This window comes from Anolis carolinensis, chromosome 4 (assembly GCF_035594765.1).
Source record: "Anolis carolinensis isolate JA03-04 chromosome 4, rAnoCar3.1.pri, whole genome shotgun sequence".
Taxonomy (NCBI): Eukaryota; Metazoa; Chordata; class Lepidosauria; order Squamata; family Dactyloidae; genus Anolis; species Anolis carolinensis.
Window position 1 is genome coordinate 155,687,041 of NC_085844.1, and position 23,728 is coordinate 155,710,768.

General features: G+C 40.1%; 1 protein-coding gene and 1 long non-coding RNA gene across 6 annotated transcripts in view; one reads left to right on the plus strand and one right to left on the minus strand.

Moving 5' to 3' along the window:
* The window catches only part of col24a1 (collagen type XXIV alpha 1 chain), a 233,242-nt gene that overhangs the window by 128,004 nt on the left and 81,510 nt on the right, over nt 1–23,728 (plus strand). For all 5 annotated transcript variants that reach the window (XR_010005351.1, XM_062978066.1, XM_062978065.1 and 2 more), the window contains exons 25-28: nt 14,600–14,653; nt 17,037–17,090; nt 18,412–18,465; nt 20,123–20,176. Coding sequence is in view for 4 of the 5 variants with exons in the window: in XM_062978066.1 (XP_062834136.1) it covers nt 14,600–14,653; nt 17,037–17,090; nt 18,412–18,465; nt 20,123–20,176 (216 nt within the window). In the remaining variant the exon portion in view is untranslated. The remainder of the gene's footprint in view (nt 1–14,599; nt 14,654–17,036; nt 17,091–18,411; nt 18,466–20,122; nt 20,177–23,728) is intronic.
* The window catches only part of LOC134298333 (uncharacterized), an 81,544-nt gene that overhangs the window by 17,313 nt on the left and 40,503 nt on the right, over nt 1–23,728 (minus strand). The gene's annotated exons all lie outside the window — the stretch shown is intronic.

Genomic DNA, 23,728 nt, shown 5'->3' on the forward strand with positions numbered 1-23,728 from the left:
ATTCAAAGCAGATAATGTGGATTATCTGATTTGATAATCTGAATTATATAGCAGTGTAAAAGAAACCTAATAATAATAATAATAATAATAATAATAATAACTTTATTTTTATAAACCGCCTCTATCTCCCCAAAGGGGACTCAGGGCGGCTTACATGGGGCCAGCACCTAATTCAGGGGGTACTGTAAATAGGTTTATAATTGGTTTTAAGGGTTTTAACTGTTTATTTTTTATATTGTTAATGTTGAATTCTATTTTAATGTTTGTATATTTTTAGATTTTAAATTATATTCTATTGGTTTTATTGTGAGCCACTTTGAGCCTCTTTTTAAGAGTGATAAAGCAGGATATTAATAATAATAATAATAATAATAATAACAACAACAACAACAAAAAACAAATCTCGGCTATCAAATATCTAAGAATTCTCACAAAATTTCACATTTGATGTACATGGATCACCTGAAGCTATATGGGAAAACGGAAACTGAAATCCAGTCTCTGACCAACACTGTCCGAATTTTTAGCACTGATATCAACATGGAGTTTGGTTTGGACAAATGTTCGACAGTGGCATTGAAGAAGGGAAAAATCATTGAAAGTGAGGGCATAAATATGCCCAATGGCCAAACAATAAAGTGTCACCAGCCAGAGGCCTATAAATATCTGGGCATACTACAGCTGGACAACATCAAGCATGAACATGTGAAAACTGTGGTCAGCAAAGAATACACACAAAGGGTCAGAAAAATTCTCAAAAGCAAGCTCAATGGAGGCAACACCATCAAGGCCATAAACACCTGGGCCATACCTGTCATAAGATATACTGCTGGCATTATAAATTGGACACAGGTGGAACTGGACAATTTGGACAGAAAAACAAGAAAACTCATGACCATTCATCATTCACTGCACCCTCGCAGTGATGTTGACCGGCTATATCTGCCTAGAAGATCAGGGGGCAGAGGACTCTTACAAGTAAAGCAAGCAGTCAAAGAAGAAGAACATGCCCTGGCAGAATATGTCAAGCAAAGTGAAGAACCTGCTTTGATTGAAGTCAAAAATCAGAAACTCCTCAAAACACAGCAGACAAAAAACCAGTACAAGAAAACCGCACTACAAACTAGAGCTGACAGCTGGCACAACAAAACACTGCATGGAAAGTTCCTTGACAAAATTGAAGGAAAAGCTGATAAGGAGAAGACCTGGCTCTGGCTCACGAATGGGACCCTGAAGAAGGAGACAGAAGGCCTGATCCTTGCAGCCCAGGAGCAAGCCATCAGAACAAATGCAATTAAGGCCAAGATTGAAAAATCAGCTGATGACCCAAAATGCAGACTGTGCAAGGAAACCGACGAAACCATTGATCATATCCTCAGCTGCTGTAAGAAAATCGCACAGACAGACTACAAACAGAGGCACAACTATGTGGCCCAAATGATTCATTGGAACTTATGCCTCAAGTACCACCTCCCAGCAGCAAAGAACTGGTGGGATCACAAACCTGCAAAAGTATTGGAAAATGAGCATGCAAAGATACTGTGGGACTTCCGAATCCAGACTGACAAAGTTCTGGAACACAACACACCAGACATCACAGTTGTGGAAAAGAACAAGGTTTGGATCATTGATGTTGCCATCCCAGGTGACAGTCGCATAGATGAAAAACAACAGGAAAAACTCAGCCGCTATCAGGACCTCAAGATTGAACTTCAAAGACTCTGGCAGAAACCAGTACAGGTGGTCCCGGTGGTGATGGGCACACTGGGTGCTGTGCCAAAAGATCTCAGCCGGCATTTGGAAACAATAGACATTGACAAAATCACCATCTGTCAACTGCAAAAGGCCACCCTACTGGGATCTGTACACATCATCAGAAAATACATCACACAGTCCTAGACACTTGGGAAGTGTTCGACTTGTGGTTTTGCGAAACGAAATCCAGCATATCTATCTTGTTTGCTGTGCCATACAACGTCGTTGTGTTGATAATAACAACAACAACAACAACAACATGCTAGGACTGACAGATCAATGGCTCCTATAATTTTGAGTCTTCACTAGGACATTTACAACTAGAGTAACCTGGAAAAAAGAATCCAAGAATTAAGCCTCCACTCTTGTTGGTTCTAACACACCACTATATCAAATCAAAATGTTTATTATGGTCACAGTCCAGCATAAGTGGTGTACAGTCTCGTAGAAACATTGTACATTAAAATTTAAAAGGCTAAAAAACAAAGGTATGTTGAAGGCTAAAGCACAAAACTATTTAGAGAAGGGAAGAGAATAAAAGGTATGGAGAGGGAGGGAGATGGATGGAGGTGTCGGAGCATTGTGTCTGAAGAAAGAAGGGCTGGGAGGAAAGGGAGTGAACTCTTTTATTCCCACTCTACTGGATTTGGTTAGGTTATCTCCTTAAAACCCAGAATACTAATTTTGCATTTTTATTTTGTTCTGTAGTATTTCATTTGGACTTACACATCTAGTTGAATGTTCATTTTCACAAATATACTTATCACTAGTGGAATAATGGCACAGAATTTTACTCTGGAATTCACATTTGTTTTACTAGTATCTGATAAAGATATCAAATGTCAAAAATGTTACCGATGCCAGCAGCGAGTTCTATGTGAAGCCTTTTGCAGAGAATATGCATTCCTAATTATGATCACAATATGAGTTTTCATAGATCCTGTGTTTCTGTCATAACAGTCTTAACATCGCAGTTAAATGGCAGGAAACCGATTTTGACATTTTAAGATGAAATGCCAATTCAAATACCACACGCAAAAATGTTGACTTGCCAATGTAAAGGAATTTTGCAGTAACTCTGTAAATTATGTATTAGCCTTGGGACATATTGATCCGGCTAGAGCTTCCGGTGGAGCAACGGGAGGAGCAGCGTCAGCCGAGCTCAAGGGCAAGTTCTGAAGCTGTTATTTTATATTATCTTAAACTCTCAATTTTAATTGAAGACTGTTGCCCTTGAACTCCTTGCTTTTACTAAAGACTGTTCATATGAAGCTAATGCAGTTTTAAAGATTTTATCAGCAACTGTCTGGAAAACACCTAAGCCTAAGCCTCCCTTGAAGGAGGGAAGGTAAGAAGAGGATCACATTGCTGAATCTCTGCTTGCCTCAAACTGCTTTCTTCCCGGCTGGCTGGAAGGCTTGCAGTGCTCCAGGTTTCCAAAGATTTTTTTTTACTTTTTACTTTTTTTCTTATCTGGTCTCCTTTTGTTTGCTGGCTGCTACCCTGGAGTACATACTCAAGGCTACTCAAGGCTGCTGACTCAAGGAACACTCTTTGAGCTGTTTTTACTTCAGAGCTCTTTCAAAGCACTAATCTCTGCTAAATTGGTACAAACTGCAAGGGAACAAAACAGCAGATGATAAAAGGATTGCAGATAAAGACCAAGTATTAAAACATATCAAGATATATTGGCGTGCTTTATCAAAGTCATTGCAGCAATCTCTATCAAATACCAACTAACAGTTATTAACTAGTACCTAAAACTCTTGGTTGCTTAAAGACTCTGTGACTGCATTTTAAAAGAACCATGGTAATCAGAACAAGACAGACCTACAGAAACAGTGACAAATCCCTGTCTCCGCTAATCTCATCTCCCCTGTTTGGGAAAAGAAAGAAAACAAAACAAACAGAGATAAAAACGTACTTCTCTCCCATAGTCAGAATACAGGAGCTGGAGTAAGAACAGAACACCCCCTCAGCTTCGCCTCTCGACTGGACCCTAGATCACTGTCGGGTAATTTTTAATCCTTATGAGAACTCAGGCATAAGTATTGCTGAGGAGTTTGCCTTCGCTACTGACAATTTGGATAATCTGGATAGTAGGAGAGGGCACAGGAGGCATGTTTTAACATCCCCCAATGAAGACGTGGTTGAGGTCCCTATGAATATAACAGAGGGCGATCTAGAGACAAATCTAACATCAGAGGCCTTCAAAAAACCACTCATTGCAGAGGATCTGGTCAATCAATTAACCAGTTTGAACGCTGATATTCAGGCTATCAAGATTTACCTTGCAGAAACCAATGCCCTCCTGATTACAATAACACAATTTATGGTCAAACAGGAAGCAAGCAAGGAGAAAACCTTCCCAACTTTAAATCAAGACACGGAGGTCAACGACTCCAGCACAAAAGGGCATCTTGGAAAAAAGGCAAGGAACAAAAACAACAACATAATAAGTTCCCCCAAACACAGCAAGGCTCACAAAAGGATAAAGTACAAATGCAGAAGTCTTCAAAAAGATCAAGAAAGGAAGAAAGTGTCCACATCCACAGTGAAACAATCAAATTTAAACTCTCAAAAGATCCTCAAGTATAAACACACAGATAAGAAGAAAGATCGAGGTACTACTGCGAAACCCCCTAAAGATAAGAAAGACAAAATAAATCGTAAACCGGAATCTAAAAACGAGACATCAATAAATCAGATCAAGCCAAGAACAGTTCTTGATGTCCTGGAAGTCAATCAAGCGACACCCCTCCTGTGTGACCCAGCAATACTAGCAGACCCACAAGTCATACAGGATCCCTGAGAAACTGTCTTTGCTAAAGGAAAGGAAAACAAGGACAACAATGAAAAGAAATGGGTAAAGAACTTTGATGTTCCAGATGTGGGGGATTGGGAGATGATACTTGTGCCAAACAAGTTGGTGATCTCTAACTACCCTAAGCCCCAGGGCCTCCTCTCACCCGCAGAACGTAAAGGCCACCTTCTAAGGGTTTTAGAAGTTGTGGGGTGCAATGCCATTAGTCTAGCTGAAATAACCCAGATAGAATACCTCTTTTACAACTACTCACATGCACGGGCAGTTATAACATGTACAAACAAGCAAGTAACTAACAAACTGTATTGCCTTAAGGAAAAACTTATGGAGCTCGGGATGTCTATCTCTCGGTACTTTATTAACAGCTCCCCTCCCTTCCCACTATTCAAATAGGAACCTAAACAACTCTCCAGGTCTAACCAAATCCATTGCAACGAAGCCAATCTCATAGATCTAACAGATACCCCTAAACCTCTAAAACAGTTCCCTCTAGCAAAGCAGCTGGAATCAGTGCCCAATTGGCTCATCACTGAAACACCCTTTAGTGAGCTATACATAGATGAGGAAAGTGACCTGCTGGAAACATTCCAATGCTTGCCACAATTATGTCAAAGGGAAATAATAGACAGACTGACTTTGCTACGGGTAGAGCTTCTCAGCAGGATAACCAAGGGGGATAAAATTCAACCTGAGCCAGGACCTATATGTACCTCTAAATCCAGGGCCAGTACAGAGTAGTAATACTCCTCAGAGGCAGCTACATATTCTGTATATTATCTCACAGCAGCAATGAAGCGGGGTCTAGCTGTGTCCTTCTGGACCATCACCTTACCTTTCCTGTTCCTATGGCTGCTGCCAGATGGGCACAGAGCTGCAAGAGAGCTCCTGTCTGTCTCCAGACACCTGTGCTAAGTGCAAGGAAAAGGAGATGGCTGCAACTGGCAATGTGGATTATGGTTCTGCTTGGAGTGGAGCCAGCTATGCTGTCTACACTATGCATGAAGTGTGGGGCTGCTCCAGAGCATTGGGTGACACTCCAGAGCATTCCCCAACTTTGCTTAACATGGGGTTGAACCAGTTTATCCCATACTAAAGATCAAAATTCCCTAGACGTTGTCTAAACATCCTGGTTCAGCATCTACACATTTATACAAAAACACATTTACTGTGTTTTTATTGCAATATGTTTTAATTGTTGTACTTTGTCTACTGTTTTCGGGCCTTTGCCCCATGTTAGCCGCCTCGAGTCCCTGCCAGGAGATGGTGGCGGGATAGAAAAATAAAGTTACAGTAGAGTCTCACTTATCCAACATTCTGGATTATCCAACACAGTCTGCCTTTTAGTAGTCAACGTTTTTGTAGTCAATGTTGTGATATTTTGGTGTTAAATTTGTAAATACAGCAATTACTACATAGCATTACTGTGTATTGAATTACTTTTTCTGTCAAATTTGTTGTAAAACATGTTTTTGTGCTTAATTTGTAAAATCATAATGTAATTTGATGTTTAATAGGCTTTTCCTTAATCCCTCCTTGTTATCCAACATATTCACTTATCCGACGTTCTGCCGGCCCTTTTATGTTGGATAAGTGAGAGTCTACTGTACTTACTTACTTACTTACTTACTAGTCCACATCAGGGTAAAGGGCTGGTGTAGCCCTAAGTCTTATTCTTAGTAAAATTTGATATAAAATTATGACATCAAAACTGGATCACTGGAAGAAATAGAATAGAGATATCGGCATGCTAAGGAAAGCTTAAGGTTTTCTGAAATAAAATACATTATGTAAAGAGAAATGAACAAGCAAACGAGAGTTGAGCATGCTCAATCACCACAGTGACATTTATGCCATTTTGTTAGCTTTCCTCTTAGCTTTTTTCTTTGGAATTGCATTCTCAGCTGTCTTAGATTTTAAGAAAAAATGAAGAATTGTCTTGATTTTTTATTACCCACTGTTTTCTATGGTGGGTTTATCCAGAATTGATTGCTATTGCAATAAAACACAGCTTTACAACGTTGTGTTATAAAATCATAGTTGGGATGAAACAGCTATCTTGTGCAGCCTTTCTCCCAAGAAGCAAAGTGTTCTTTTTTTCTGATCACAATTCTCTCCAGTTGTACAGATCTCAATGAAAAGAACCTGCCAGTCCCTTGATATATTCTGATATAGTGACCATTATTTTGGACCTCCAACCATTTTCCTCTACTGGTTTCATTTCCCACCTGTTTGGAAGCATCCTGCTGCATGTGCCAAAAAAGTCAGCCAGGCAATGCATTTAATTGTCCGAAGGGGTGGAAAATAAGTCCTGGAAAACAATCGGATTTTTAAAGGCAAAAAAAAAAAAATGTTTTAATCATCTAGAGTCGAAAAATATGTATAATATGCACTCTGGAGATAGGAAGAGGAGAGCATAAACCCTTCTTAGTGGTTCTCCTGCATCATTTCCTTCGTTAGAGCCCCCAAACGCAGACTCCAAGGAAGAAAAACAAGGCGTAAAATGAACACCCAAGCCCTTCAGGAGCCCTCCAAACGAGCCCATCTCCAAACAACACTCAAGGATCATCTACCCACAGAACACCCCACAATGTTGAGGAACATTGGAACAAACTGAAGACCTCCATCATCACAGCCTGCAAAGAAACCATTGGATACCAAACTAAGAAACATCAAGACTGGTTTGACAATAATGACAAAGAGATCCAACAGCTAATTGATAACAAAAGGAAAGCCTTCTAAACATGGCAGAGAGACACCAACTGGGCTGCCAAGAAAAAGATCTATGCCAGTGCAAAAGCTGAGGTCCAAAGAAGGACCAGAGAACTCAAGAACATCTGGTGGACAAAGAAGGCTGAAGAAATCCAACACCTTGCAGATACCCATGATGCTCAGGGATTTTTCAAAGTCACAAAGATCATTTACGGACCAAGAAACCATGGCATACAGCCCCTACGCTCATCAGATGGAACCAAAATTCTGAAGGACAAAACATCAATTGTGCTACATTGGAAAGAGCACTACCAGAACCTGCTGAATCGCAGCTCCAATGTGGACGAAGAGACCCTCTCACAAATCCTGCAACAACAAGCCAGGGATGAGCTTGCAGCACTGCCTAGTTTGGAAGAAGTTAGCAATGCCATCAGCCAACAAAAAAACAACAAAGCCAGCGGACCTGATGGGATTCCTGCCAAAATCTTCAAAGCGGGTGGACCTGAGCTGATACAACAACTCCACCAGCTCATTGAAAAGGTGTGGGTGACCGAGAAAATCTCAGCAGACTTCAAGGATGCCACCATCATCACCCTTTTCAAGAAAGGGGATAGAACAGACTGCGGGAACTCCCTTCTAACCTCCACTGGGAAAATCCTCGCAAGAATCCTTGCAATCCGCCTTCTCCCTGTCTCAGAAGACACCCTCCCAGAAACCCAGAATGGCTTCCGTCCCTCCAGAGGAACAGTGGACATGATCTTCACTGCACGACAACTCCAAGAAAAATGCAGGGAACAAAATCAACCTCTGTACATGGCATTCATTGACCTTGCAAAGGCATTCAACACCGTGAATCGCAGCGCTCTCTGGACCATCCTCCAAAAAATCGGGTGCCCTGACAAATTTGTGAACATCCTGCGGCTCCTCCATGATGACATGATGGCAACAGTCTTGGACAGCAACGGCTCCCAAAGTGACCCATTTAAGGTGGAATCAGGTGTAAAGCAGGGATGTGTTATTGCCCCTACCTTATTTTCCATCTTCATTGCTAGGATAGTTCACCTTGTTGATGGGAAGCCTCCCACCAGAGTGAAAATCATCTATCGGACAGATGGCAAGCTATTTAACCTCAGCAGACTGAAAGCCAAAACCAAGGTCACCATAACATCTGTTATAGAACTCTAATATGCCGATGACAACGTAGTCTGTGTGCATTCAGAAGAAGACCTACAAGCCACTCTAAACACCTTCGCAGAAGCATACGAGAAGCTCGGCCTCTCACTGAACATCGAGAAAACCAAAGTGCTCTTCCAACAGGCACCAGCTAATCCCTCTGCAATGCCAGGAATATAGCTTAATGGTGTAACATTAGAAAATGTTGACCATTTCCGCTACCTTGTCAGCCACCTCTCCACAAAAGTCAACATCGACACTGAAATACAACACCACCTGAGCTCTGCGAGTGCAGCATTTTTCCATATGAAGCAGAGAGTGTTTGATGACTGGGACATCCATAGAGATACCAAGGTCCTTGTTTATAAAGCCATTGTCCTCCCAACCTTGCTCTACGCCTGCGAAACGTGGACTGTCTACAGACATCACACCCAACTCCTGGAGCATTTCCATCAGCGTTGCCTCAGAAAAATCCTGCAAATCTCTTGGGAAGACAGGCGGACAAATGTCAGCGTGCTTGAGGAAGCAAAGACCACCAGCATTGAAGTGATGCTCCTACGCCATCAACTTCGCTGGACTGGCCATGTTGTCCGAGTGCCTGATCACCGTCTCCCAAAGCAGTTGCTCTACTCCAAACTCAAGAATGGGAAATGGAATGTTGGTGGGCAGGAAAAGAGATTTAAAGATGGGCTTAAAGCCAACCTTAAAAACTGTGGCATAGACACAGAACTGGGAAGCCCTGGCCCTTGAGCGCTCTAATTGGAGGTCAGCTGTGACCAGCAGTGCTGCAGAGTTCAAAGAGGCACAAATGGAGGGCTTAAGGGAGAAATGTGCCAAGAGAAAGGCCCATCAAGCCAACCCTGACCGGGACCGCCTTCCACCTGGAAACCGATCTCCTCACTGCGGGAGAACATGCAGATCAAGGATAGGTCTCTTCAGCCATCTACGGATCCATCCCCAAGATAGCAAAGACGGAGTACCACCATCCCCGAACTGCGAGGGATCGTCTAAGTAAGTAAGTAAGTATGGAAAAGAGAGAAGGACCATACTCATAGGACCCCATTTCTAAAATTTTTCTGGTTCAATTCTATTGTATTGCATGTTTGGACTGTCGGCAATAGGGAGATTTAGAGCTCTGTGTTTTCAGGGTTCTGAGTTGTGAGTGGACCCTACATGAGTAGTTCCCACTTCCCACTGCTGATGTCATAGAATCATAGAATCATAGAATAGTAGAGTTGGAAGAGACCTCATGGGCCATCCAGTCCAACCCCCTGCCAAGAAGCAGGAAATCGCATTCAAAGCACCCCCGACAGATGGCCATCCAGCCTCTGCTTAAAAGCCTCCAAGGAAGGAGCCTCCACCACAGCCCGGGGGAGAGAGTTCCACTGTCGAACAGCCCTCACAGTGAGGAAGTTCTTCCTGATGTTCAGGTGGAATCTCCTTTCCTGTAGTTTGAAGCCATTGTTCCGTGTCCTAGTGGCTTCAAACTACAGGAAAGGAGATTTCCTTTCCTGTATGTCTGCCCTCTAGCACTGAGGGTGAATGAATGTATTTCCATTCTGTTCTTTGTGCGAAGCACAAATGATTGAAAAGGGCTGTTCATGCACACATATATGACAAAGAGCTATGGAGAGAAGTTTTGAAGGAATGGCAGCTCCTTCTTTATATTCTTCTTGCTCAAGAGATGCTTCAGAGGATTAATACTATTGCAATTATATGCTATGGGTTTTCTCCTTCCCTAGGCATGCAATATGTTCCCAATTATTTCACTGTAGTCCAGCTTCTTAACGCATAGCAGATGCCCTGGCAGATGTTTTGCCTGTCTTAAGTGTGTTTTAGATGTGGGATCTACTCACTGATTAATTTTCCAGAGAAATGTATGTGTCAAGGAATCTTCTAAGAAACGATCTTTGCCATTAGAGAGCCATGCAGAAACCACTACAGAAGCTTTTCTTTGCTGTTATAAAAAGTTATCTTCAATTTGCTGTAAAATTTAGTTTTCAGTTGTTTGTAGTGACTTCAGACCTGTATATGTCAGCACAGCATAGTAGTTCTGCCATGAAACTGCATGACACTGAGCCATTTATCACTCCCTGGGTCTGCCAGAGAATCACTGAAGCCCCTTCATAGCTATTTGTGCCTGAAGGGTGGGTTGGGGGAGGATCACAGAAGAATCTGCCCATGTCTCCATAACCAGATGCAAAGTAATTACATTGTCTTTTGAGGACTGTTAAGTCTTGCAGAAGTATCAGCAGCTGATGTAATCATTTCCCATCTGGCCACAGAGACATAGCCAGATGCACACCTATAAATACAAATGGCCACACAAAGTGGCTCTGTGGCAAGTTGGGAGCTGTGGTCACTGTAGAAAAATATTACAAATATGACAGCTATCAAAAAAGGCATACACATGTATAAAATTAACTTATTTGTACAGATGCCTCTAACTGAATGCCAGATGGCATTTTATCAGTTGGGTAGGAAATATTTCAGGAGATTATGTCACAGAAAATAATTGAAGTTATTATTCAAACTACAGGAAAGGAGATTCCACCTGAACATCAGGAAGAACTTCCTGACTGTGAGAGCTGTTCGGCAGTGGAACTCTCTGCCCTGGACTGTGGTGGAGGCTCCTTCTTTGGAGGCTTTTAAGCAGAGGCTGAATGGCCATCTGTCGGGGGTGCTTTGAATGAGATTTTCCTGCTTCTTGCAGAGGGTTGGACTGGATGGCCTGTGAGGTCTCTTCCAACTCTACGATTCTATGATTCTATTTCAGAAGGTAGTGTTTTTATTAGCATCCAGTAGCTTATACTTTTCTTTCAGCTCGTAAAGTTGTCATATCTGTTAAGAGTGCTAAAATGATATCCTTGATATGTATAATCAATTTTTAAGGACTCACATGCTTTCCTGGACATTTATGTATCTACAGTTTCACCTTTCTGTGCCTGTTCTCTATTTCTAAGCTTCTAGCAGAATCTAGGTTTGGACTTAATCTCTCTGTCTATTCCTTTTTATGAGTCCCCATTTCCATTAAAAGCCTGACTTCCAACTCTGGTTTTGTTCTTGAATTACCTGCTCTTGGGATTCTTTAGCAATATATTTGGAATTTTATTTAAGGGTTTTTAAAAAAGATACAGCATGTTTTATCCTCACCTAAAGTTCTTGTTTTGCTTTGCCACTTACTTTGAAATGGACTACATAAATTATCCCCTGGCCCTCAGAAGCCCTGAAAGTGGGCGGATTTGGAATTCTAACTGAGAAAACCAACTTGGGTTCTAGCCTTTGTAAATAAAGAATGGGAAATGTTCCACCAACTTCCATAATCCTTCTACAGTAACAGTCCTTCTATTTAAAATGTGTTGAAAAATATTTGGAAGATCAAAGATTGAAGATGTGTTTTTCAAATGTCCAGATAAATAATACAAATGTTAGGTTTTAACACATGTTAGAATGGAAATGAAACATGCCTAGATGGATGCTATTGTGATGTCAATTTGCAACTGAAACAGATTTTCCAATACAGTCCTTGGTAGTTTCCTGCTCACTAGAAGCAGGCAAACTGTTTTGTTTACCACAAGCAGGACATGAAATTTACATGCTACTCTAAATACGCTGAATATGAGCTGTGCAGTATCATGCATCGTTTGTTCTCTGATAATGAACAGAATTTATGTGGGCAGAAAGGAGAAATCATCCCCACCAAGAATGCTTTGAGAGTAATTATGTATAACTGCTAGGTTCTAATCTTTAGCGCCAAAAAGACATACAATCGTCAAATAGAATTCTTGAATACTTTGCTTTTTCTGTCTCTTTTTAAATTTTTCCTCATATTTCTTGAATAGTACATCTGATATATCCCAGCTGTTGCATCAAATAACATTTTTTTCTGTTACCCTTACTACAGTATATCCTAAATAGTCAACATGGGAATGAAAAACAGGATGTTTGTAATGAAGCTTGTATTATGGTTGCAGCATCTTGTGTCTTCTTTGGTTTAGTTGCTACCATAGTTTGGAGTTCAACGATATTTCCCTAGACATCAGGAGTGACTTGAGAAACTGCAAGTCACTTCTGCTGTGAGAGAATTGGCCATCTGCAAGGATATTGCCCTGGGGGTGTATGTATTACTATCTTGTGGGAGGCTTCTCTCAAAGACTCGCATAGGGAGCCTGAACTGACAGAGGAAGCTCAACCCGCTCTCCCCGTATTCAAACCGCCAACCTGTTGGTCAGCAGTCCTGACGGCACAGGGTTTAACCCATTGTTCCGCCAGGGGCTCCTCCCTAGAAATGAAAACCATATACATTTATATATAGGAGTCCAGCTATATTGCAGTCATTTTATTTTTTTGATGGCATTTCCAACACCTAAGTGGAAAACCTGGGCTATCCCTATAATCTGCTCTGAGAACATATATTTGGCAATTTCTAGACTTCCTTTTTGGAAATATAGCATGCAAACTGCTCTTGAGACCGACCTGATATTCAGATTTTGTTAGTGAAGTTTGTAAATGACCACTTCCCTGGCTGGTGCTGTCTCATACACATTTGCCCTCCCCCGCCTTTCTCCTTCTTTCTCTCTCTCCCTCCCCCCTCCCGCCCCTCTCTCTTATGTATGCTAAATTGTTTCAGACACATGTATCCTGCTTTTCAAATATTGAGGCTCCTTCCACAAAAACAAGTAACAATGCATAACCAAAACACTTATTTTCAGTTAGTTATGTAAACGATTCTCACAATGGATTCTGTCTGCAGTAATAATGCTGCAAGGCCCTCTCAGTTACCTTTAGCCTTTTACAACATATAGGTTTAACAGTCTTGCTGAAATACTGAAATTTTATTCAACTAAACAGCTTCAGACCTCGTCAGCAAGATGTTTCCATAAGTTGTCATTTCCAGAAATGAAGTTGTTCCATGCCACATTTCACATCGTGTGTCCTCATGGAGCTAATCCAGGTCCGCAAACCAAAAACAGTGGCCAGAAATGTCAGCTGCGTGACTTGGACTCAGAACCTAATTGATGAACAGTGCAATTGATGCTGAATCCTTTAAGTATGTCCTACTGCCACTAACCGCAAAGAGGCAACATCCTGCACTGCTGTGGCTTCTTCCAAGCCTTCATTGACGTACTTGACAATAATCAGTCCTAGAGATGTTAAAAGTATGAGTCAATGTGGCAAGTTCTCTCTTATTCAAGAAAGAAGAACCCATTCCATTGTAAAAGGCTGTCTTGGCTAACAGCAACACTTATCATAGTTCTAATTATTCCTCTCCATCCCTGCAAAGAAACTGTGGCTTAAGCATGGTGTCTGTACCCACCTCCCTCCAAAGCAGTAGTTCTCAACCTGGGGTCCCCAGATGTTTTGGGCCTACAACTCCCAGAAATCCCAGTCAGTTTACCTACTGTTAGGATTTCTGAGAGCTGAAGGCCAAAAACATCTAGGGACCCCAGGTTGAGAACCACTGCTCTAAAGGAATATCTACATTGTAGAACGAATGTTTGACGCCACTTTAACTGACATAGTGGCTCAATGCCATGGAATCATGAGAGTTGTAATTTGGAGAGACACCAATAAAGAAAACTAAAAAATCTTGTAGAACTATTACTCTCTTGATTCCATAACATTGAGCCATGGCAGTTCATTAAAAACTTCCATTTCAAAAAGCATTAATTCTACAATATACATGCACCCTAGGTGTCATTCTAAGGGTAATGGAATAAGGATAGTGGAATAGGCACTAACATGAACAAAGAGATTCCTGTAATATTTTACTATCACTATTGCTATTTGTTCTGAAGGTAGAAATGCCATGAGGTCATAATGTACAATGAACATATGTCTTTATCCATCTGATAACTCAGGAAGATAGGGCTGATTCACGCAGCCAGTTTCAAAGTGAAAAGCCACAGGAAGATAGCTTATCAACTTCAGTCAAGAAAAATAGGATTTGGGGAATGTCCCAATTCGCGACATATTGATTTTCTTGCCCTGAAAAAAATGGGAAAAGGGGGAAACATTATTTTGTGATATTTCTTCCTCATATGAATTTGCAAAAATTCTCTAGAATCATTGCAATTCTTGGTCACTTTATTACAGTGATAGCATCATTAATTATATATGCATATTATTTTCTTATAGGGCCCCATTGGTTTACCTGGAGAAACTGGACCATCTGGCAGCCCCGGTGAGAAGGTATATCATAAGGTGGTAGTCACTTCATAAAGCAGTGATTTCTTCATCACAAGTTATATATTAGATGTAGTAAACATTGAGATCTGCATGCAGGATAACCATTTTTTTCCATTTCTCACAAAACTAAACAAGTTGATGGAGACTGCAATATGAAAGCAAAGATCTAGAGCTGAATTTTGGAGTTTTTATGTTTTTGTAAAAATCAATTGGAAGGTACTATAATTTGAACTGAGTTCTTAGGAGTTTGAACTCTCCATCCCATTTTTCTGAATGGAAAGAAAAACTATTCCTCTAAAGCCAGATTTAAGCACAAGCTGAGTAATAGCTTAGGGGCCTGTGAATAAAACAACAACCCAAAAGCATAATCATTTTATTTTACTCAGAATTCTTTCAGCTTGATAAAAATGAAAGACTGGAAAAAACAAGATTTATATTCAACTCCGTAAATACCTTGATCAATTTTAGGACAAATATTTCCAAGTGTTCTTATTATTACATTCCTTAGTATTTTGAGGAATGTATTTCTTATTAATACTTTGCCTTAAGTCTCAACCAGGAAACTATTATTTAGCTGCATGTCAGATTTTATTATGCTAGAAACTTAAATATTTGTCAAAATGATCCAACATCCTTCTTATTTTTACCCAGAAGGGGAAATTACTTCATTCAGTTTAGTGGCAGGAATTTAGAAGGCATAGCATAATTTTTGTTCTATAATTATATTATAGTTTACATGACAATGTGGAAAAATTACTGTCAGTATATCTTACTGTCAAAGTAAAATGACTGAAAAATAAACATATTGGCCCTCTTCTAGACCATTTGCTCATTTCCCCATCTTTAACAACTTTACATGAAGTGCAAAAATACTGTTTTCCTGAATATCATAAATGAACGAATTTTTTGTATTTAAATAAAAAGTCATTACTGTTTTGTATTCTGTGTATATGTAAAGTATAACATAATTTTGTTTTGATTTGATTCCGTGAATTGTATTATTTTAATAATGCAGTACCATCTGTTGCTCTCAGTGAAATCTGTTCTTTGAATAATTTCCCCAGTTGATACCCTATTGCTGCATTTAGATTTTAGAAGGAGGGTAGTGTGACTGTTTCACCATACTAACATCACATAGATTAATATGACTCTCTGGTTCTGTGGTGTATTAACTTTCTTCTTTGCATGAAGGAAGAAAGCCAGCAGAAGTCTTTTCTGTGACACTAGAAAGTCAGGGTCTAGTTCTCATATACCTTATTTCTTAACTTCTAGGAAGCCTCCTCCTTTCATCACAGGGAGTAGACTTTAAAAGTGTCCCTCATCTAAAAAGTCCAAAACTATCTCCCTTCCTCCACAAATCATTATCAGCAGCAACATAACCTTCCAACCAGCAAATACTAGCAGTCCCTGAGTTTTTTTTCGTGTCAGGAGCAACTTGAAAAACTGCAAGTCACTTCTGGTGTGAGAGAATTGGCCATCTGCAAGGACATTGCCCAGGGGACACCTGGATGTTTTGATATTTTTACCATCCTTGTGGGAGGCTTCTCTCATGTCCCTGCATGGAGCTGGAGCTGATAGAGGGAGCTCATCTGTGCTCTCCCCGGGTTGGATTCGAACTTGGCAGCCTTCAGGTCAGCAACCCAACCTTCAGGTCACAAGGCTTTAACCCACTGTGACACCGAGGGCTCCTAGTCCCTGAGTCACAAACATTCGACTGGCATGTGACTCCTCACTACAAATGGGGGTGAGCCAACAGGAAGTTAGAGTAAATTTTCCCTAGGAAGGGAGAAAGATGTTCCCATGGAAACTTTATCCCTTCTTCCACGACAACCCAACAGTTTCAAAATCTGATTATCACAGGGACAGAAAATGAGATGAAATCTTCTGAAGAGGGGCACAAACAGCAAAACAAATGTTACAGGGGTGTTAACCTTTCTCTATGCTATCCAGAACTGAAGAAAAATTAGCAGTTAAAAATATACCTAAACCTATTCCAACTTACATACAAATTCAACTTAAGAACAAACCTACAGAACCTATCTCATTTATAACTTAGGGATTGCTTGTAAATACAATTCTTTTGAAAATTTCATAAGTTTCATCCAAATGGGGTATCGGTTTAAAACCCCATTGTTAACTCTTCTTAGTCTCATCTTTCAACAACTAATTCAATAAGTCTATTGAACTTTGGTCTAAGCTTGCAGGCAGAAATTAGATTTCTGTTACAAAACAGCTGCCAGAATTACTGTAAATTCCCTCCTCATAGAGGCATAGAGATGCGATAGATCCATCAATTACCATTTGACTCACAGAAGTCAGCGAAGGAACAAAAAGGTAATAAAAAGGTTCCACAAAATTTCTCTTTGCTTGTTTGTTTGTCTTCAAGGGGGAAAGGGGTAGTCCTGGCCCAATGGGACCTCATGGAGAAAAAGGTGTAATGGTAAGTAATTACTGGGGTTTACTATTCCCCTAAAAACACTGACTTCTCTATTTTTGAAAATTCTGAATAAGAATAGTCTGATAAGATTACAAGTAACTTATTGGAGAAACTAATTTTTCATTCAGATTTTACTAAGGGTCCTTTTTGGAAGAAAGCTTGGAAAGGAATACAAAGAATATTCACTACTATAAGATAATTTAGTTTTTAGGATGCATAATTCAGAGGACAGCAACAACAACTAATCAAGAAAATCCCTTGATAGACAAAACATCAGCCACAACAAATATTTTCAAACCAATATATTTCTTGAATTTGAGGTGGTAGAGTCATGTTTACATGAAGAGACATTTGTGTGCAATAGCCTCTTCAAAAAGAATAGAAGGCTATGACTCAAATATAAACTCATTTGCTCTGTGTGTAACTGGTCTGCAATCGAAGCATTCATACATTACTACTACTACACTTGTTTTATATTATTGTGACTTATTTTTCAGGAGAATTTACCATGCTCATTACAACATTGTATTGCTTTCATGGCTGGAATGACTGGGTTGCTGTGAGTCTTTCGGGTTGTATGGCCATGTTCCAGAAGCTTTCTTTCCTGATGTTTCACCCACATCTGTGGCAGGCATCCTCAGAGGTTATGAGATGTGGGTGAAACATCAGGAAAGAAAGCTTCTGGAACATGGCCATACAGCCTGAAAGACTCACAGCAACCCACTCACTACAACAGTTTGTGTATGTGTCAGCTTTCTTTCAAAAATAGCATTAACACCAAAACTAAAGGTAGGATCAGAACCACAAAAAAAGCCTTTGATCATAACCTCTTAAGAAGTAAGCTGGCCATGTGTTTTGATCCCCCCCCCCCCCCCCAAAAAAAAAGTCTCATGCATTTTCCTGCCTGGCCCAGTATACAGCTTGAGGAAGTGGGCAAAATGGGAACATTTCTAGTAGGGAATATATAACAGAAAGCTGGAATGTCATATTAGGCAAACTTTGGGATACTAGGGTTTCAATTTCTGCTTGACCCTGTAAATGCATTGGTTAACTTTGGGCAAACCAAACACTCTTAGAGCCTCAGAAGAAGAAAATAGTACCAAGAAACCTCTGCTGTACAATTGCTTTAGAGCAGTGGTTCTCAACCTGTGGGTCCCCAGGTGTTTTGGCCTACAACTCCCAGAAATCCCAGACAGTTTACCAGCTGTTAGGATTTCTGGGAGTTGAAGGCCAAAACATCTGGGGACCCACAGGTTGAGAACCACTGCTTTAGAGTCATCTTAAGTTACATTCAAATCCCCAATAATTTTTGCTTCTGCTTCAGGGATATTCAGGACCTCCAGGTGGCCCAGGGGGTATAGGACCACAGGGATTGCCTGTAAGTATACAATATGCTTACTTTATTATTTGGTGCACCTTTGTGCAAATCATGATTTATCATATATTTTCACGTATAAGTTGAGGGCAGGCTTTGGGGAGAAAATTATAGATTTTGTTATGACCCATGCTTAAGTCAAGGTTTATTCCATGGAGAGGGAAAAACACTTATGCTGGCTTCAGCCTCCATTTACTCAACCAGACATTTAAAAAGACAAGAAATAGCACCATGGCAAAGAAACTAGAGGGGGTCAGCACTTTTTGTAGGTCCTCCCAAGATGGACTAATCTCTTGCCCCTCACCACTCATTTAAATTGAGTTTTCCTAATTTATTTTTTTCTGTCAAGTTCAATAATTTAGAAAGATCTTAGAACTTAACAATCTAAAAGCAACCTGGTACACTATTATGGGGTGGAACTGGAAGATAAAGAGTTCAAATGCTTCCTTGACCATGAAATTCACTGGAGAGCTTTAGCAAAATCTTAGCCCCACCTAGAGACAGTTCTTATAATGGAGCTGCTATAAGGAGAAAAAATACCAGTATAAGTGAACTATTTTGCAACCCTGAACTTTTTCGAAAGAGGAAGATAAAATTGGAATACATGAAAGCAACCTTTTGCTCTCTGAGATCAACCTTGCAGATCATAACAGTTTTTATCCTTCATATAGATCAGTCCCCTAGAGTCAATCTGCTTCATTTACTATACCTGGAGCAACAGATCCATTGTTGCAGAGGCATCTTGACCATACGATAGAATTAATGCAGTTGGACACCACTTTTACTACCATGGCTTATTGCTATGCAGTCCTGGGTTTTGTAGTTTGTTGAGACACCAAGACTCTTTGGTAGAAAAGGCTAAAGACCTTGTAAACTTACAACTTCCATCATTCCATAGCATTGAGCCATAGCAGTTAAAGTAGTATCAAACTTAGGGTGCATAGAAGCACCCTAAGTTTTATAGCCACTCCTCCTACAGCTGCTGTGGTTTGGAAAACAGCCATCCATCTACTGGGCCCTATTCCTGACAGGGAATTGGATCCTACAGAACTCCCATATAATCCAGAGCAGCTGCGAGAGGAGTGGATGTAATACCAGCTGTGCATTCATTGTCCCTGGATTCATCGGGTGCCTGTCCTTTAGTAAACCAGATCGAAAGATCTATATCCTTACAGTGCTAGTTAAATAATAAGTGTAAATTGCTCTTTAATATGTTTACATGAGAGATCCAATATAATAATTTGAGGGTTGAGCTAGGACTACTTGAGTCTGAATCCCTGTTCAACAATTGAGACCCATTGAGTGGCTTTCAGTAAATGACAACATCCTAGCCTCAGCGGAAAGCAATTGTGAACTTCCATGGGATAAATAATCTTTGACAGGGTAAGGGTCACAAGAAGGCAGATGTGCTCTGAAGAGCCATAACAACATTTTAAAAATTACATTATGTTGTCAGGTCCAGCTACAAAAAAATGTAAGTCCAGGTAAATGCCTGTAAAATGAACAATTTACAATGGGGGGTGTGCAATCATGTTGTTGATGATATAATCTTTATAATTAACAGCTCACCTTGGGAATATATTTCATGCTAAAAGGTTAGTTGTGTATATTTCCAGTTGGCATTTTGAAGTTATTAAAGTTTTAAATCTTACATTCTTAGGGGCCACCAGGGCCGAGAGGACTTTCTGGACCCCAAGGCTCTAAAGGTCAAAGAGTGAGTAATATCGTATTATTCAACATAAGGTACATTTGTATGATCTGTCTATAACACTATGAAACATGATTTTTGTTCCTGGGTTATAAATGTCATTCCCTAATTGGTTCTATCATAAAAACATGGAAAAGGTGTATTAAACTGCAAAAGCTTTGTTTTTGCAGGACATCCTGCAACACATTTTGCTATAATTTTTCAATGAATATCTCATTAAGTTCCACCAATTCACAAAAACAAGGTTTCTGGAGCATAACAACTACAGTAGAGTCTCGCTTATCCAACGTAAACGGGCCGGCAGAACGTTGGATAAGCGAATATGTTGGATAATAAGGAGAGATTAAGGAAAAGTCTATTAAACATCAAATTAGGTTATGATTTTACAAACTGAGTACCAAAACATTATGTTATACAACAAATTTGACAGAAAATGTAGTTCAATACACAGTAATGCTATGTAGTGATTACTGTATTTACGAATTTAGCACCGAAATATCACGATGTATTGAAAACATTGACTACAAAAATGCGTTGGATAATCCAGAACGTTGGATAAGCGAGTGTTGGATAAGTGAGATTCTACTGTACTTTCAAAGGAAGTACCACACATTTAAACAGAAATAACGCTTTCAATCAGGCTAGAATTTTTTTCAAAATTCGTTACATAGTGCAATCTTGCCATGCTTCTCACCTGTGCATGCAGTTTGAACATGTGTTGGTAGAAAGGTGGAGAGCATCTTGATATAGCTTTCCCATCCCTCCAAACCTACAGTTGTTGCTGTGAACAGAGAGTACCAGCTGTCTTTGATATAGATATCGGTTATAAGAAGGTGTGTAGGCTGATCGGCTTGAACCATAGTTATAGTTACAGTGTCAAATCCTGCACCCATCTATTGTACCAAGTGAATAGCTTATTAAAATGAATATGCCAAATCATGTTGAAATACATTTCCTAATCTTCTTTGTGGTTAATAATTTTTGGCTTACGGAGAAAAGGGGCAGCTGCTAGACAAGGCATGGGGGTTCAAGGCTGTGGGGTGGTTTACGTGGGGGAAAAGCCCAGAGGGTTGGCATGGGGAGGGGAAAGCTGGAGGGGGGGGCGGCAGGAGGGGGAGAGATGTTGGCCAGGGAGAGGTCATCTCTAAGAAAGAAAGAAAAGGTTAATTCTGGATTTTAAACAACTAATTGAAATAGGAATGTTTGATCCCATAAACCTCAGTGGCCTTGTACTTTCTATTTAGCGAATAAGGCCAAAAGTCAAAGCCAGGAGCTGTAACAATGCAGTCAGTCACAGCTGCTACCTCCACTCACCAGGAAATCAGTGATTGTGTGGAAGACCTGTAAGGCCAACTGATCAGAGACGAAACTCTGTTAGAATGAAAGAAAAGTATTATCCAGGACAAAAAAAAATCCCACAGTGAAAAAGTTAAGTCTGACCCTTCTAAGAACGCAACCCCTTTTCTCAACAAACTGAAATTAAAACCTCCATGCAGCAATTGTATAGACCAGGGGTTCTCAAACATTTTTAGCCATGGAGCCCTTTTCAGAGTAAAAGTTTCTTATGGAGTCCTAAGAAATGTTTATATATTATATATAATGTATATATATCACGCATGGGCCAGGCCAGTGGCATATAGATGGAGAGTGTTTGTGTGAACTAATTCACACAATATTTAAAACAAGGAAAGAGAGAATACAATATTTAAAGCGAAGAACAATTTTAATCAACATAAAAATAACAGTATTTCAATGGAAGACCCCAGCAGTCATCCAGTTTAATACTCTTCTGCCATGTAGTAAAAGCACAATCAAAGCACCACCAACAGATGGCCTTTGGGACAATAATAATAGCAGATGCCCCAGAGGCCATCCACTCCAATCCTCTTCTGCCATGCAGGAAAAACACAATTAAAGTATCCCCTGAGCACTGAGAGGGAAATAGGGTTTTGGCAGCAAAGAAATCGAGGGGAGTGTCTGGGCAGTGAGAAAAGGTGGCTAAAGCACAAGGATATTGGATGAATGGATTTTAACCATATGTTTTTATATTTTTATACTGTATTAATTGTTTGTAATGGATTTTATTTACTGTTATGTTTATTTATGTGTCGGCATCGAATTGTTGCCAGTTGTGTACGCCGCCTTGAGTCCCTCCGGGTGAGAAGGGTGAGATATAAATGTTGTAAATAAATAAATAAATAAATAATAAAAAGAGTTTGGGCAGCAAGGCAGACGTGGAGAGAGGCTCTGTGTCCCTGGGGGGTGCTGCAGCTGTTTCCAGCAGCTCAAAACCTTAATTTCCCTGAATTTCTCAGGAGGAGGAGGAAATCAGCATGGTGCCATGGAACACCTCAGTATCACCCGCAGAGCTCTGCACCGTTTAAGAATCCTTGATATAGATGTATTAGTTACTAGCTCTGGCAAGTGGCCAGTCAGTGATCCAGCACAATTGTTATGGGATCCTGCTCTGCAGAAATGAAAGAAAAAACCTGAGATGTTTTAACAATGTAATCACTGCTACGTCCACTCACCAGTAAGTCAGTGACAATAAGCCCGCTAGCTCAGTCCAATTGATCAGAGAAAGACCACTCTGTTAGATCAAAAGAAATGTCTCCATCAAGATGCTTAAAAAAAAGAAGTAACAAAGTTAGGTCTAGCCCTTCTAAGATCTCTTCTTACCTTCTTTCCTACCAAACCATAGCCAAAAGCTACACTGAGCAGTTGCATAGATGTCATGGTTACAAGACCAGACAGTCAGCGATCAAGCAGAAGTTCTCCCAATGGAATCCAAGTGTTCAACAAGGCTAATTCACAAGAAAAACAGTGCTCCACACAAGCCTTTAAATAACACTTTCAAATGTGTGTTTGATCCCATAAATACAACAACCCTCTCTTTTCATCTCAGCCACTGAGGTCAGTGCCAGCAGGAGTTTGCAGTAGTCACTAGGCATGTGCAATCCATTTTTAAAAGTGGTTTTAAAGTACTGTACTTACAAAACTAGGAGGTGCTGGCGCTTCATTTCTAAAGTGTTTCTGAATTTTAGGTGGTGAAAATTTCAGAAATCTAACAAAACTTATGAAATTTCATTATTGATTTTTAATGGTGGTCGCGCATGCACAATAGGAATAACATCACTATCAGTGGGGAAACTTCAGGTGCTTCTCCCCAACCCCACCCCTCATTTTTAGAGCTATCATGACGAAATTTCCCACAGTGGCTTAACACATTCCCCACTCTTAGCCCACCAAATTTCAGAACGTTTTGATGATCCACTGATTTTTAGGAAATTTTAATTTTTTAATGAAAAACTTTTTTAAAAAAGAGCTACCGCCTTGAATTTTCAAGAGAATGACACAAGGTAACGGGATCATTCCCCAACTTTCAGAAATATTCATACGGTCACCGATTTATGGTAATATTTTAAAGTTTGGACAAAAACGTTTTTAAATTAAAGGCACAACATTGATTGTCTCTCATATTAACCAGTAGAAGAAACTAATATCAATCAATTCCTCATTTTCATAGAATTCTGCAGTTTGATGGAACTCCCCTGGGCC